Source organism: Arabidopsis lyrata (assembly GCF_000004255.2).
Source record: "Arabidopsis lyrata subsp. lyrata unplaced genomic scaffold ARALYscaffold_3, whole genome shotgun sequence".
In the NCBI taxonomy this organism is placed as follows: Eukaryota; Viridiplantae; Streptophyta; class Magnoliopsida; order Brassicales; family Brassicaceae; genus Arabidopsis; species Arabidopsis lyrata.
In genome coordinates, this window is record NW_003302553.1 from 12217981 (window position 1) to 12234731 (window position 16751).

A 16751-nucleotide genomic window follows, 5' to 3' on the forward strand; every position below is an offset into this window, starting at 1 on the left:
GACAATTACAAGTCATATGTTTGGTGCATTCCTTAAGCCTACTCCAAACTAGAGAACTAGATACCTTGTTGGATTTTAAGGAAACTTGGAACATAACTGAGGAGAAATAGGTTATGAGATTCGTATGGAGATTCTACAACATCATGATTCACTTCTATATATTTATCCTCTCCCACGATGTGTATGGTGTTGGAAAAGAAAGAGTTACAATACACTACTTTGTTCTCCTGGTCGATCAAGAAACTGATCATCCCAAAATAACGACGATAGTACATACCGCTTCTCGCTAGTGTTAGGAACTTGGTCCATGACAAGGCTCCGGTATTCTCAATCTTAGTTGCTATCCATACATGTGTTGCTCTATCCAATCAGCAGCTAACATACAAAGTTGTTGCTCTTCTCTAGTCACTGATAAAGCCAAATAATGATAAAGAGTCTTAGCATCTGCCGGAAGAGACAAACATTGGAATGTCTCACTTGTGTAATCAAAACTTAGTAAAAAATTACGCCCATGTTCTTCAGCAAGCCAGTAAGTATTTCCCTTCATAGACATGCCACGTCTGTTCTGACTCTGTGGTATGACCCAGCCGGTAGTCACACCAACAACCCTCCACGAATTAGAGGTAAAATCATAGACTTCGTACTTATATCTAGATTGGAAATCATCGTGGAATCGATACATTCTCAAGATTGTATAACAGGAGGATTTGTTATTGTAACCGAGAGCAAAAATTTCGATAGTCGTGTAGGACTTTCCGGGTTGGATCCACCTGGTTTCACATGAAAGCGGATTACAAACAACAAGTCTATTGTCCTTGGTACCACATAGCAATAAGCAGTGGCGGATCTAGAAACATATATAGTATGGGGCATAATATATTTAAAATATAAATTTTTAATCTAAAATATTATATTTATTGATTAAAAGACATGTAAATGAAGCAAATTCATTTGATGTGTTCAATTGTTGATCAACCATTGATTCTACTACTCTATATAAACATTATTCCTTTAAACAATTAAAAAAAGGTTAGAGAAAAAAATAGATTAAAATATATGAAAAGCATTTATTACCTGAAATCAGTAAAAAGAAAGAAAATAGTAGCTAATTGACTAAAGAATTAGTAGAGGAATATTATATTGTATGTGGCACGATACACCAATTATTCCATCTTTTCTTCAAAGTATATATAACAAAGTTCAAAATTATCAAATTTTGTATAGGGCACGTGCCTAGGTACTAATACACGTACGTCCACCCCTGGCAATAAGCCGTGGCAGTGAAAGACGCGTTTTATATATACTTCTTCTAAAGATTTAGAAAGAGGATCTTTTAGGCTAAATTGACTTGTTACCTTTGCAGATGGAGCAACGTTGTTGTGGATTCCATGAAGATCAACATTCATTAAATAAACCCTATAATTAGTTAACATGATAACCTAATCAGACTGCTTCATCGCTAGTATCTTATTTTTGATCATAGCGTTCCATCTTTTGGATGTCCATCGTAATCGTGCCAAAGAAATGAACGGAACCCTAGAGAGTATCTCCACTACCAATTCTTCCGGAAGATACATTGTGCTTGAAGAAAGTGACTAGGGCTTTCAAAAATATTAGGGTTGAGTAGAAAATGAAGACGGCGAGAGGTCTTAAGACTTAAAAACATATTCAGATGGATTCATATGCTTCTATTTATGGGCTTCGTCCTAAATTCAGCTGACTTTGGGCTTTTGATCTTGTGGACCTGTTGATATACCATTGTAGACCTAGACTGGTAGTCCATAGCTACACTTTTTAATGGCCATTTTGTATTAATTAGCCACATTCATCTGTTGTTGTTATTCACATATTCGGCTCTTTTTTTTTAATAGTGGTTATAACATATGGCTACAGAAAAAAAACAAATTTAAACAGCATGTTTGTAGTAAATATATCTTCCTTCAAACATGTATTGTACGCAGATCAGGTCCTAGGTAAAAAACCCATCAAGCATGTGTTTGTAGCCGCTGAGTTTAATTTTTTTTTGAGGGTTCGTTTTTCAAAAGATTCATTGGTTCATATGGTTTACTAAATTGATCAAAAAATAAGCTTGGTAGAACCGTAGAAGTGGAGTAGTAATTGATCAAAAAATAAAATCATAATAAAGGAAATATAGTAGTTTCTCCCATATTTTCTTTTTTTCACACAAATTATTTATTTATTTTCTCTTTTGTCAAAGATCACAAATAATTTTATTTAAAAGTAACAATTGGCAAAAAATAAAACAGGACTAATTTGCTGGCATTCTGCCACTCCTTCTACCTCTCTCGTTGCCGGCATTCTTCATCCTTAAATGTACATCGTCGTTCTGTAATGGATGTTTGCATTCTTCTGTTTCAATATCTCTCACTTGGGTTTCTTTCTGTTTTGTCAATCGCATTTCATCTATTTGTTTTGGTCCACGGTAAAAACATTTGAACAAAAGGCAAAAAAAAATCCTTAAAAAAATTTCATCTATTTGTTTTGGTCTTATAAATTTCAGGGCCGACTTGTATATACGTAATATATTCTGACGAACTGGTTACTTTCTTTTCCAGGGATATATCAAACTCGGATGGTCAATTGGTCATGAACGTGCAATGATATACGTTTTCAATCGTTAAGCTAGTCACTAGAACAATTCAGTAACACTTATAACATTTCTTTTTCTTTTTTTCTAATAAATTTCTGCAATCATGCAAAGCTTTTCACAAAGATAAAGCATCAAAGGGGAAAACAAAAAGTTGTCATTCTTTTCAATTTCTCATTCATCCATTTGCGCATGATACCAAAATTTGTGTTTCTAACCTTATCCTAAACATTATAATATTTAACCATGTTTGTCTTGTTTCTTACTAACAGACTTCCTATACAATTGATTCAATATTCAAGTTACTTCATAGAAAAAAAAATGGTATATAGATTTTATGCTACTTCAAAGCCAACATTATTATCTATCTAGCTTAATTGTTTTTTTTTTTTTTTTTGTTGAACAGCATCTGAAACAAATAGCTGATGAAACATCAATGCCAAGAATAAAGCCAAGACTCCATAATCTAGAGAGAGAAATATCGTTGCAAACTTTTGTCATTTTATCTTTTTTTTTTTTTTTTAATTCATAAAACATCTTACTTTCTGTTTCACATCACATGCCATCATTGTAAAATAATTGTGATGAAATAGTTTTGGTTTGGTTTAGTTGGAGTGTAGTGGAAGACTACGGGACCCCATATTTTCCCTAACATTTTTCAAATTGACTGGTGAAAGCTACACTACAAAGCATATAAAATATGTCCTTTTATTGACGACAAAAATAATGTCCTTTAGCTAGTGTAGAGAAAAACTTTATCTTTGCTTCTAAATTCATTTTACGACTATCGCTCCTCTTTAATAGGTCAAATAATTAATTATAATTACCTTAAATTTAATTCTTTAAGTAACATCTTTGTGGCTCCGTGGTAGTTGAAATTTCTTCTTAGAATAATCATCCGATGGCCTCAATATTTTTGAGTGTGGACGGTTTTTTCAAAGTGCAAAATCAAACAACTTTAAAGTGACTTGATTGAATGATTGTAATGAAAATTGGTGGACAGAAAAAAAATATATCTTTTAAAAATAAATGGAAGATACATGGTGGAAAAAAAATAGGCGTAGCTTTGGAGGTAAAAGTAAAAATAAAAGCATGGATAAAAAAGAAAAGTAAGGATAAAAAAGATTGTCTAAAAATGGGAGATCACGATATGGGACCAATCTTTAAGCTCTTCATGCCTTTCGCTAAATGTTGAAGCAAAATATGACTTATCGATATCACCCATTTGGTGGCCTCATCCATACAACAATCTTTTATCTTTACATATGTGCACGCTTGCATACATATATGATATATCTATGTTTAACTATATATATAATCCTGATTTACTATATAACTATTTGTTAAAATTAAGATCTAAATTTATCTTCATCGATAACAGTTTTTTTTTTTTTTTTTTAATAAAGGCATAACAGTTTTTCTTATGAAACTACAAATTTATCCTATCATAACCTAGACAACGTATCTAGCTAGCTACTACCAAACCTTTCTTAAATCTCATTCTCTTACAGAGATAACTATATATATCTTCTTATTATTATGTCAAAAATATTCTTTATATATGATAACTAGGGGAGGTCCCCGCGCCCAGCGCGGGGTTGTATGTTGATTAAGACCAGAATTAATAATTAATATTTAGGGTTATCAAGTTAGGGATATTTATTGAATTAATTTTGTCAAGAGTCTAATTTTTATAACGACATTAATATAGAATTATGGTAAAACGCTATAACTTTTGATATATATTATTAGTAATCAACAATTAATAGTGTTTTTGAATCACAAACAATTATTAATGTTTATATCTTGATATATATAATAGAATTAAATATAAAAAATCTATATATTTAAACCAACAATATATTAGCAACGCCCCGACCGCCACTTTCCATGGGTTCCCACGTCCAGTCTCGGTCTTTAGGCCCATCTTCTTTGTTTTGTCGTACTCTTGATTTTATGACATATTCATGCTTACTCGTTTCTTTCATATTAGCAACGCCCCGACCGCCACTGTCCGTGGGCTCCCCACGTCCAATTTCGGTCTTTAGGCCCATCTCCTTTGTTTTGTCGTACTCTTGATTTTATGACATATTCATGCTTACTCGTTTCTTTCATATTTGTAATGCCACAACCGCTACTGTCTGTGGGTTTCCACGTCCAGTTTCGTTCTTTGAGCACATCTTCTTGGTTTTGTAGTACTCTTGGTTTTATGACATATTCACGCTTCCTCGTTTCTTTCATATTTGTAACGCTCCGACCGCCACTGTCCGTGGGTTCCCCACGTCCAGTTTCGGACTTTAATTTGGGCCCATCTTCCTGGTTTTTGTTGTATTCTTGATTTTATGACATATTCATGCTTTTAGATTGTATGTCACTGGAGTTTTTCGTAGTTGGAAACAAATAATTGAAAAATATAATCTCTTACCATATCTCTTACCTATCAAGTAAGTCATCTTGCTCTTTGAAGTAGTTATGTACGTAAAATTTCAATGGTATAGAAACATGCATCTCCTTTGTATATATCGTGTCATATTTATCGTCCCTATTGTAGTATCTTTGTCTCTACCTTCGCCATTGGTCGCTGCGTAACCCTTCAGTTGATCTCTTGTTTATAAAACCCATATAAAAAGTTGTAAGAGAAATATCATTTTCTTAACTGTATCGTATATGTATTTGTAGTATATTGATCTGAGATTGCAAAGATGTATGCCTATCAAGAAGCTCTTAGCAAAGTAAACACTGAAGATAGGTACTAAAAATGAGAGGGTTACAGAGAGCAAGTATCTATCCCTTAGAAACCACTATGTGCAACTGAGAATAATTCATATATGTACATACATACACATGTATACAACGTATTGAAGCTTTTAAATTTAAATATCGAATGCTACAAAACTGGAAAATTGCTTGTGGAGAAAGCAATATGAACATGGCCACATATATAACAAATAACCGATTATGCTTGTCGTAGATCATTCTCTTTCAAACCAAAAGTTTTACCTAAACAACATATCAAGTGACTCACAAGAGATACATAAGAGCCATATCCTAAAAATATCAGGCAAAGCAAAAACGCTCCAGGTTCGAGAAGGAAGTCATTGGAAAATTTGAGTATATACCAAACTGGAGAGTAATTCGGCTACAAAGAGAGATGTGTTGGCTTTGAAGAAAAAGTTATGTGATGCTCTACCTTTTATTTATGAATTTTATGCTATGAATATATGTTTTTGTTAGGGTTCAACTTCAGTCTCCGGATTAGAGACTTATATTCATCCGACAAACAATTCGATGTCACAATCAACGCTACAAAATTGGTGGGTTCTCTCTATTAACAAACAAAAAAAAATTCTGGGGTATATATTTTTTTTTTGTTTTGTTAGATCCATACGACGAAGAACATGACGAAGAACACCAAAAATTCTCATCAATCCGGTACGTTTGATCTTATTTTTATTAGTTTAACAATTACGGTTATGTCCGAATCTGAAATAACCATGGCTCCAGACTCCTTCACACCATGGCCACATATCACCGGAGTGGAGACGATTTCAAATTCGGAGCTTCTCTTCGCATATAAAATCATACATATGGTCTCTTTGTTTCGGGTTCCCTCTACAATAATTAGTACATATTTCAAAACTGAGCTACAAAAGAGCACATTGGATTTTGGTAAACATCAAGATTGCTTCCTACCTTCCAAGAAACATGATAGACTAATTCACATCCAAGACCAAACATTAGCCACATAAAGCCTGAATCAAATTAAACGATCTTAGGATGCTCTTCATAATCCGTAAGTTAAAGAGACTTGCATTAATATTGCAAATTAGACTCTAGAGGTCCACAATGGTTAATCAGAGTGTATCAAAGACGACGAATAAAGCATGAATTAGAATATCAGCAGAGGAAGCACACAAATATTCAATAAACGTAATCAATCACTGAGAATAGCATGGACCCAACTTTTGAAAGATTCATAAAAAAGGAAGATTTTTCCTATGCACCAATATTCAAACAATGAGAAGATCAATGATTGATGACTAACCATACAACCGAAGCAAAGCCATAAACAGAAACAAAAGTACTAAAGAGCCACAACAGCAGTGATACGACATTTGTTTCCTCGCACTGGAAACAATGACGTGCTTCCATAAATCCAATCTAGTTTTTATGGAAAACAAACCTGCATTCATAATAAACACTACTATTAATTATTATTTTTTATGTAAGAATTAAATGGCAGTATAAAAAATTCAATGGTTAGTGCCGAAAAAAAAAGCAAGGATTAGTTATGATATCAAATCAAAATTAAATATCAAGCAAGGTATTTACATAAAATTAAGGCAGTGGAGGATCTAAGAATTTTTTATATGACAATATCTACAACTAAACAAAGAAAATTTATATATTTTTAAAACAGAATCATTATTTGTTTTTTGGTAAGATTAAAACCGAATCATTATCATATTAGTAAAATTGTCATTTATTTATTATTATCCATGTTAATTTAAAAGTTTAAGAGAATATCTACTTTTTTCTCATAAAAGGATGGAATAATAACATAACTCTTTTAGATTTATAACTATATTTGACATTATCATATTAGATCTATTAAGATAAATATATTTCTTTTTGAAAAATATAAATAAAATGATAATATAATTATTATAGATTTACAATTATATTATTATCCATGTCAAAATTTTAAAACATTTTACTTTTTTCTCACATAGGAAGATAGAACAATAACGTAACAGTTTAAGATTTACAACATAAAAATAATATCAGAATTGGAACGCCAAATCATAATCAACACAATTAACACAACTCTAATGGGAAATTAGAGTTATCTTGTGATTAAAATACTAAACAAACAAAACTAACCGAAACAAAAAAAAAGTCTTCCTTTCAAAATCATTAACGTGACGGATTGCTGACTGATTAAGTTGAAGTTTTAGGCATTTAAAGATCTAGAAAGATGATTAAGGTTAAACATTTATATTTATTTTAAATAACGTTTGAATGTTGACAAAAAAAGAAGAAGAGAGTGTTGGGACCATCGGGAGAGACAATGTTGAGCAGCTGCGAAAGAAGCCAACGTTGTCTATTATGTTCCTCACAGTTTTTGATTTGACTTTTGATGACATTACACTCCTGTCCACTTGTTGTCTCGAAAGTTCATGCAATAGAAAATTATTAAACAAAACAATTTACTTTTATATATAAATCCTAGGGAAGAACCGATCAAGCTAAGATCAATGGTTGTGGTTTTAGTACCGTATACTTCTCAAATATACCCGTTGAATAACGGAAATCCGCAAGACGGGGAGGAGACGAAGTCAACCTAGCTGGCAAAGGAGCTAACCCAGCTCCTTTGGTCTTATTTATGGTCATATGTATTTAGCAAAATATGGTATACAAACCGAACCAATCAACAACAAAACCTGGTTTTAAATTGTTGTATATTTCTCAAAAGTCAAAACCCATAATAACCAATGGAACAGAAGAAGCTAATGCAGAGCATACTTACGCTTGGAGTAAAGAGTGATGCAAGCTTCCATTGGCACACCCGAAAACGCATCAGAGCATGGAAAGAAACCTAAAAACCAATAAATTAAACAATAATTAAATCTTAGTGCATGGAAAACGAATCCTATACATACCAAAGTCCGAATCTCAGTGCCTTAGAATGACCTCGATACCAAAAACTTTAAGTTACTACTTCCATATATGTAATATTTTAGTTTGGGGAGAGAGATTGGCAATAAAGAGTAATTCCTGAATTTAACAGCCAAGTTTGTTATCCCTAATCTAAAGAGAGGAATACTTAAATTGTATTAACGACAAAAATTAGCCTCCTCTGAAGATTCATCCCTGAAATAAGTCATCTTTCTGACTTTGTGGCAACTGTGTTATCAAAAGTTGAGTGTTTCTTCTGAAAAAAGACATATTTGAAAATAATAAGAACATGTACCTCAACAAAATCGGGAGGTACCTCATCTTTTTACAACAAAAAGAAACATACCAAACCATCGATGATTACCTTCTCAAAAGTTGAAACCAAACTTTTTGATTATAAAAATTGATTAGTGGTGAAAATAGTGAAACCATAAATACAAAAAAAAAAAAAAACAAATTTGTACATATAAACTATAAGATCACCTGTTTATTCATTGAATTAGGTCCAAATTTTCCATACACCAGTTCACATCGTCCCCTCCATACATCCACCCTACAATAAAAAGAAAAATTAAAATTAGGTAGAAGCAAAAAAAAGTTTGAAAAAAAAGAACAAAAAAAACAAGGGTTAGTTATGATCTGAAATTGAATACCATGAGCAAGGTATTTATATTGAATAGGAGGCGGTGCATGATTTAGGGTTTCTAAATTTTTCGACGATAAATACAAAAAAAAGAAAAGAAAATTTACATATTTTAATAAGCAAATCACTATCATAATAATAAATATTTGTAAAACTGCCATTTATTCATTGTTATCCATGTTTATTTAAAATAATATTTACTTTTTTCCGTAAAAATATGGAATAATAACAACTATTTTAGATTTACTACTATATCTGATACTATCTTATAAAATATATTAAAATTTAAGGGAAAATTCCTTTCTGTTTCAAAAATAAGGCGGAACAATAATATAATTTTTGATTTACAATAGATAGACATGCATGGTATCCATATGCGTCATGTCACGCTGATCCATATTTTTTTCCAAAACTCGATCTAATTGCTATTATGTGCAAAAATCACCGCCGTTCACGTTCATGTTCACGTTAGCACTCCATACCTTAATTCACATGTGAACCTCTCTGCCTATCTCTGACTTCAGCTCTCTCATCTTCGAGTCTCCCCAAGAAAGTTTTGACACCACACCAACATTTCATTCGTCAAAATTAAATCGAGTTTGCACAAGGTTACAACCGATTAATAGGTGGTCTTCTACCTTCTATTTACGATTTTATGCTATGAATATATGTTTTTGTCAGGGTTCAAGTCAATCTCCGGATTAGAGACTTATAATCATCTAACGAACAATATGATGGCGTGATAACCGTTTCTAAATTGGTGGGTTCTCTTTCATTGATCTACATATTATTTTTTTTGTTCGTTTTTTTTTCCAAATATTTAGATTGAAACGACGACGAACACGACGATCATACCAAAAATTTCATCTATTGTGGTACGTTTGATCTTTATTTTAATTAGTTTAACAATTAATAGCCGTTTATGATTAATTTCGGATATTTAAATCTTATTAATTTGAGTAAGGTTAGAATAGTATTCTTTTATGTTTATATTAATGCTCCGATTAATAATTTTCGGATATTTGACATTATCATCTTAAATATATCAATATTATAATAAATATTTTCCTTTTCCGATTTTTTTTTTTGGTATAATTCCTTTTCCAAAAAATTATGAAACAGATCTGTTTACACAAAAGGTAAAAAAGAAAAAAAAAAAAAAAAAAAAAAAAAAAACCGTCTCCATTCACACGTTTCTTCATTATGATCACGAATCCACGTTCATGGAAGCTTCATCATACATTAACACTTGCAAGTTTCTTCGTCGAGTTTTTATCCAAGGTTTCTTCGTCAACTCTGTATCCAAGGTAATAAATATTTGTTCTTTTCATTGGTTAGAATTATAGGGTGCAGGATAGTATCGACGTCTTAAAGACATAACATGGACAAGATACTATGAGAAGCTTGACTATTCTGCTTCGACAGATCAACAGGTGAAATTCGATCACTAAATTATTAGATCTCTGTTATTGCTATGAATATATGCTTTATGTTAGGATTTCACGTTTTGCCTTCGTTTAGAAGAATTATATTCACACGACGAAGAACACGATGAATTCAATTAAAGCTTCCTAACTGGTACTTCGTTGTTCCTTTTTTTTTTTGGTTAATTATCATGTTTATTGTTTCCAAAATTATTTTTTCCTGGTTAATTCCGAAATTCAAATTAATTTTTCCAAAATTAATTAGATTTCATTAAGGGTAATTAAGTAATTACGTAAAATCAAGGACTCAACAAGAGCCGAGAGTCCGACACGTCAGCAAAAACACTTCTCAAATATTATTATATATAGATATCGTGTTTTAAACTTGGAATTTTCATCAACGTTACTCTGATAGAAAAAATGAAACTCGTGCCTATACCTATATATGTTCCATAATCAAATATGAACCTCAAAATCTTTAACTAACTTTTTGTATATGGAAATTACGAAAACCAGATGGTACGTGAGATAAGTTTATAATCGGGCGAGCCTATGCAAAGCCTTGGAAAAGTACTTTCGAGTCAAGCAAGTAATTAATATGGAGGTTTGATTACTTTTGTTCGAGGTTTGAGGACTGCTTCGGATAGGGTCTGCTCGTGGCAGCAACGATGAGAACTCGAGTTCTTTTGAACTGAGGCAATCGCGCAAATGTCCAAGCTTCGTGGTTTGGAATCGGTGTTTCTTCCTTGGACCTCCGCTGATGGTTTTCGTTTGTGTTTTCCTTGTTGTGCTTTATGTTTTATTTTATTTTTCATTGTAGTTTTCGGTCTTTCTGTCTTCCTTGTTTTCTCTGTAATCTCTGTCACAAATCTAAAATCGGTACTTAAAAAAAAAAAAAAAAAAAAAGTAATTAATATGGAATTATATAATTCTAAAAGGGTTACCTTTATTAATTTTAAATATATATTTATACAAAAATCAGTTAAAAATGGTGTGGCCAAATCCGAAATGGATGCAATATGTTACGAGTAAAATATAATTTGAATAGAGTTTATCGCACACCTAATAAATGAACAATTTTAATTTGTTTATTTGTAACACAAATTTCACAAATCGTTAACAAATCTCTTTCGTATTTTTCTATCTTATCAGTATCCCGTTTTCTCTTATATATAAATTTTCACCAGGAGCGGACTTATGTTGTAAGGAGGTGGGGCATATGCCCGGCCCTTACTAAATTTCTAGTTTTGTGTATAGCGGAAAATAATTTTAGTTGAATTTTGTATATTTTATTCAATTTTGACCAAAAAAAAATGAAAATTTATTCAATTTTCAAGTTTAATCAAATTTTAACCCCTTTAACTTTGTTTTTTCCGTTTTATTTTCAATTAATTCTCCAAATATTTTATTATATTAATTATCTTCTTAAGATTTTCTTATTGGTCGTCCTTTTTCTCTAAATGTCGATATTAAAATTTTATTTTATTTGTCATGAATTAAAACCATAAATTTGTATGCATATAATTGAAAAGTAATATATAAATATTAAATGTTTAAATAAAAGTTGTATTAAAAATAGAGTGCTCCATATAAAATAATTTTTTGGATCCGCCATTAATTTTTACTATTGTTTTTATAATAAATTATGTTCCTGTTATAACATTGTCTAGTTTATAACAGTGACGGAGCTAGAAAATCTATTCATCGGGGTCAAAATATTTTTTTTTTCTAAAAGATGTATAAAAGGTAGCTTCATAAGTCGATATACTAAAAGATGTTAAAGATTTTTTCTTAGTTTCACCATCACACAATCAAAGATTGATTAAAAATACAAAGAAGAAAGAAGAAGAAGGTAAAACGTTTTTAGATCAGGTCAAAATAAATGTTAAAATATTATATTACTTTATATTAATAGGTTTAATTGTAGTAGATTTACTTGAAATATATATTTTATTAGGCTAATATTATCTATAAGTACAGTGTAATTATAGTGTAATTATTGGGTTTGTAACATAATTTTTTTTATAAGGGTCAATATTTTTATTGGATTGGGGTCAATAATTTTTTTTATATAAAAATTCAACTATTTTTTAAAATTTCACCAGGGTCAATTGACCCCTGTGAATCTTCTCTCTCTCCGCCCCTGGTTTATAATATATTATATTGTATCTACAAAAAAAGTTCTTGTTTTTTTAACAAAGAAAAAAACCTTATATGTATATACCGGCCATTTGAGTATACGGTGTATATTGGTATCTTCTCAGTTCCAATGTGAATGGCATAACAACAACATTTAACAAGTAGGAAAAGATAATACATAAAAGAATACAAAAGGAGGCCTGAATTGACGAAAATGACCACGACGTACAATCGTTCTCGTTGGTATCATTCCAAAAAAGTGAGGGACCCCATGCAATCCACGTAACGGAGACATGCACAGTCTCTTCCGTAATCGAATATCATTGTTAATTTGTTATATTGTTTCGTCTACCAAATCGAATATTATTACATTGTTCATTTTAGTGATATAACGAAAGAAATCACCCGATTGCTTCTTCCATACACTAATCCATCAGTCACCGCCCCTTTTTTCAGACTCATACGTGAATATTCTAAGTTTTCATGTGATGTATGAGAATACACTTTTACCAAAATGTACAAGAATACAAATCTATGTATATATGATTCTTTACTTTTTAAACAGCATACATATGTACTACGTTATGTAAGTCGTAACAGTGTAACACCCTGCAAAAAGTCATTGGACTAATTAAGGATCCATTTTCTTTTTATCTATATATTGTCCATCAGAAAAACTGTGATATCTTCTACCAAACAAAACCGGGTATAATTAGTTCTATATTACATTTTTCCATTTTAAAACCAAAGATTGTTTTATTCTCCTATATGACTGTCCTGATCATTTTGTCTAATTGTGTCAATTTATATGTTCTAATTCGGTGGTTTTGATAAGACATACTCAAAAGCTGTATATATAGCAATCTCGATTATAATTCTGATGTAGCATTCATTGAAGTAATAAATTCAGGTATATAGTATAAACAAACAGGGTATAGTTTGACTTCCATTCATAATGATCGGAAATAAGAATAGTTTAATTCTAAATTAATAAGTATTCTCTTTGACTAGTATTTGATACACGTTGATATGTAATTGGTGTTTGTCACGTTAGTCAAAGAAATATTTTCTTCAAAAAAGAGCATATGAAAAGAAATGGAAAATTAAAAGAAGAGAAAAGCAAGCAAGAACCCTGCTTTCTTCCACCTCCTCTCCTTTGATTTATTTTATCACCTTTGCTTTTTGTCTAAGCTTTTAAGATTCGTTGATAATCGTATAATGACCCAATTACCACTACATGCTTTGTTCGTTTCCTTGAGATTGTTCGTTCCACAGTGGCATGCCTACCGACAATTCCAAGTCTTTTCAGGGGCTAAATAGTAAATCTATTCCAAAGAAAATTAGGAAAATGTTTTGTCTCGCGTTATTCAAACCCTAGTCTGAATTCACCATATATGTCCATTTTCTCCAGGCGATGCTTCCACAAAGGGTGCTTTTGGTAATTTTATAACTTCTGACTTTTTTGTATACATCTTTAACATACGTTGTTGTTTGGTTTACTTTATGAATCAAATTCACGAGTGTGAAAATTTGAAAACCTATCTCTCTCATCTTCCTTTCCTCTTTTTTTTGTTTCTCTTTTTATCTCAGGCTCATGCTTCTTCTTGATTAGTAGATCTCTCTTTTGTTTCATCTTATTCGTCTTCTCTTATTTTCTTCTTTGCTTTCGCTTATCTCGCGGCTCTGACCAGCTCTCGAGTTGTTCGTGTCTGGTTAATGGATATTGAACCCTCTTGGGATCTTTGGGGGGTGGTTATTTCTTTTTCTAAATTGCATGGCAACATCAAATGACCAAACCAATACCAAATCATCACATTCTCATACTCTTCTCCTTCTCCTCATCTTCTTATCTCTCCTTCTCTTCATTAGCTTTACAATCCCCATGACTCGTCCTGAGTTCACATCTACGGTTGCTCCCTTCAAGAGAGTTCTTCTCGAACCTTCGGTTCCAGCTTCATCAACAATGGATCTACATCCAAAGGCTTGCGCACGACACAACCGCACTTCTAGAAGGAGAGAGTTTGGAAATGATGCTCATGAGGTTCCTAGTGGTCCAAACCCTATTTCCAACTAGGTGAGTTGGCACATCTGGTTTTACCGGTGAGTTTAAAAGATAAGTTATTATAGATCAATATAATATGTATATTGGGGAAGCTTCTGATCGATGGAGATTATTAGAGAGAAGCTTGATTATTATGGACTTTTTTGGATATGATTTGTCAAGGATTTGGTATATATATCTTTGGATCGATCAATTTGGTACCCTTCCATCTCCTTAAAATATTTTGTTCGTTCTAATATTGTTTTCTCCATCTTTTAAGTTTTGAAGCTAGACGTGTAAAGAAGAGATATATACTCTTATTATTCACATGTGACTGTGTGTATGTATTTAGCCACCTCTATATTTCCTTCACAAAGTATTTGGGGCATATAGAATCTTTAAGTATTATTAGATTGTCTAATGATTGTTTAATTATTAGAATAAAATGTGGACCATTAACCAAAATACCCTATTTGTAACACTAAGTGAATAACATTGAAGATCTCGAGGCATTTCACAAATAATTGTTCGATCTCGTTTTGTCCGGACAAAACTGTCTCCTTTCTGAATATAATTTTTGAAAAGAAAATGCAAAACAGCTATATCCGATATCAATTATCTAAAGTAGTTTTCTTTTCTACCGGAAAAAGTAGTAATGATCTTTAAATAATAACAATAATTCATGTTACTGTGTACCCTCCGATATATTCATACCCAACCATAGGTTATACGATTCGACACACATTTGAGAAGACTGCATTATCTTTCTATGAATTGTGTTTTAACTATTAAATCAAACTATATCAGAAAAATATGGATCAGCTTTTTCTTTCGTTGGGTTGAACGACAAGAGACTGTAGGGGAGAAGAAGCAAAATTATTAGACAAGAATCGCTTCCTAAAACATAGCTTTTTGTCTTATCAAAGCATAGTGTCGTAGAAAAAACCAAAAGCTAAATAAGAAAAAAGTGATGATTTGATAATAATAATCGTATCATTTCCTTGTTGTTGAATTATATGCCATCAATCATTTGCTTTATGATGTTCCACTTTTCTTCTCTTTCTTTCTTTATTCGTGTATATTGTATTTTTGTTAACGGCCTTGGTTTTCTTATATATATTTGGTTTCTATACAGTACTGTATATCTCTACAAGCTACAATTTTGATTGAATCTCAAACACTATCGTCTGTTTTTGAAATTTACAAAAAAATAGAAAAATAATAGCTTAATTAAAAAATGGACTGATCATTACATATCGAAGTAATACCCTCACTACTTGTTAGTTTAGAATATATATCTGATTTTCTACGCTTCTGAAGCGTATATGCACAACAATGTCAAAAAGAGAAGAGAGTGCTAAGAAATGTTACGAGCGATAAGTTAGTGAACTTAGCCAAGTTGATTTAAAAAATATATTTCAATTAAAAAAGAACAGTTACGTTTGAGGCTGGATCCGCTAGCTCTGGTCAAGATACTACAAGAAAATATCATGAATTACTACAAAATTTCTTACTTGTTTGTTAGTACCGGTCTACAAGAAAATATCATGAATTACTACAAAATTTCTTACTTGGTTGTTAGTAGGGGTGGGCCGGATCCGAATATCCGGCTTTTTTAAAGTATCCGGATCCGGATCCGGATTCGGCCGGATCCGTCTTTTCATTATCCGGATCCGGATCCGCTCCACCCTGATATCCGGATTTAGGATATCCGTAAAAATAACCGGATACCCGGCGGATATCCGGATCCGGTTTTTTTTTATATAAATTCTTTTTTATTAATATAAAATTAAAGAAAAATATTTAAAAACAAATAATTTAACATAAATAATTAAAAATTTTATTAAAAGTATTATTATTATATAAAAGATAATAAAAATTATTAATAAAATTCAAATAATAGTAATAAAATATTAAAAAAATATTAATAAAATTTAAATAATAGTAATAAAATATTAAAAAATATTATTATAATATAAAATATCTCGGATCCGGATATCCGGCTTTAATTTTTCTATTATCCGGATCCGGATCCAGATCCGGCCAGATCCGCTTTTTTATTATCCGGATCCGGATCCGCTCCACCCGGATATCCTGTTTTTCGGAGCGGATCGGAGCGGATCCCGGATCCCGGATAATTGGTCTCACCCCTGGTTGTTAGTACCAGTCTTGTAGGTTAGATGCTTGTTCTAATTAATCGCTCGAAATCTTAGGTTT

At 31.7% G+C, this 16751-nt stretch overlaps 1 protein-coding gene and 1 pseudogene across 1 annotated transcript; one reads left to right on the forward strand and one right to left on the reverse strand.

Moving 5' to 3' along the window:
- Positions 1-4: 4 nt before the first annotated feature.
- On the reverse strand, positions 5-1406 carry LOC9319624 (annotated as a pseudogene).
- A 12533-nt stretch (positions 1407-13939) lies between these two features.
- Positions 13940-14942, forward strand: LOC9321740 (CLAVATA3/ESR (CLE)-related protein 41). Its single transcript, XM_021030416.1, has one exon. It carries the CDS (start codon positions 14268-14270, stop codon positions 14565-14567), a length of 300 nt encoding a protein of 99 aa, XP_020886075.1. The 5' UTR covers positions 13940-14267; the 3' UTR covers positions 14568-14942.
- The last annotated feature ends 1809 nt before the right edge of the window (positions 14943-16751 follow it).

Excerpts from the sequence above, each read along its gene's own strand:
- LOC9321740 (XM_021030416.1), top strand. The coding sequence starts at position 14,268 with ATGGCAACATCAAATGACCAAACCAATACCAAATCATCACATTCTCAT.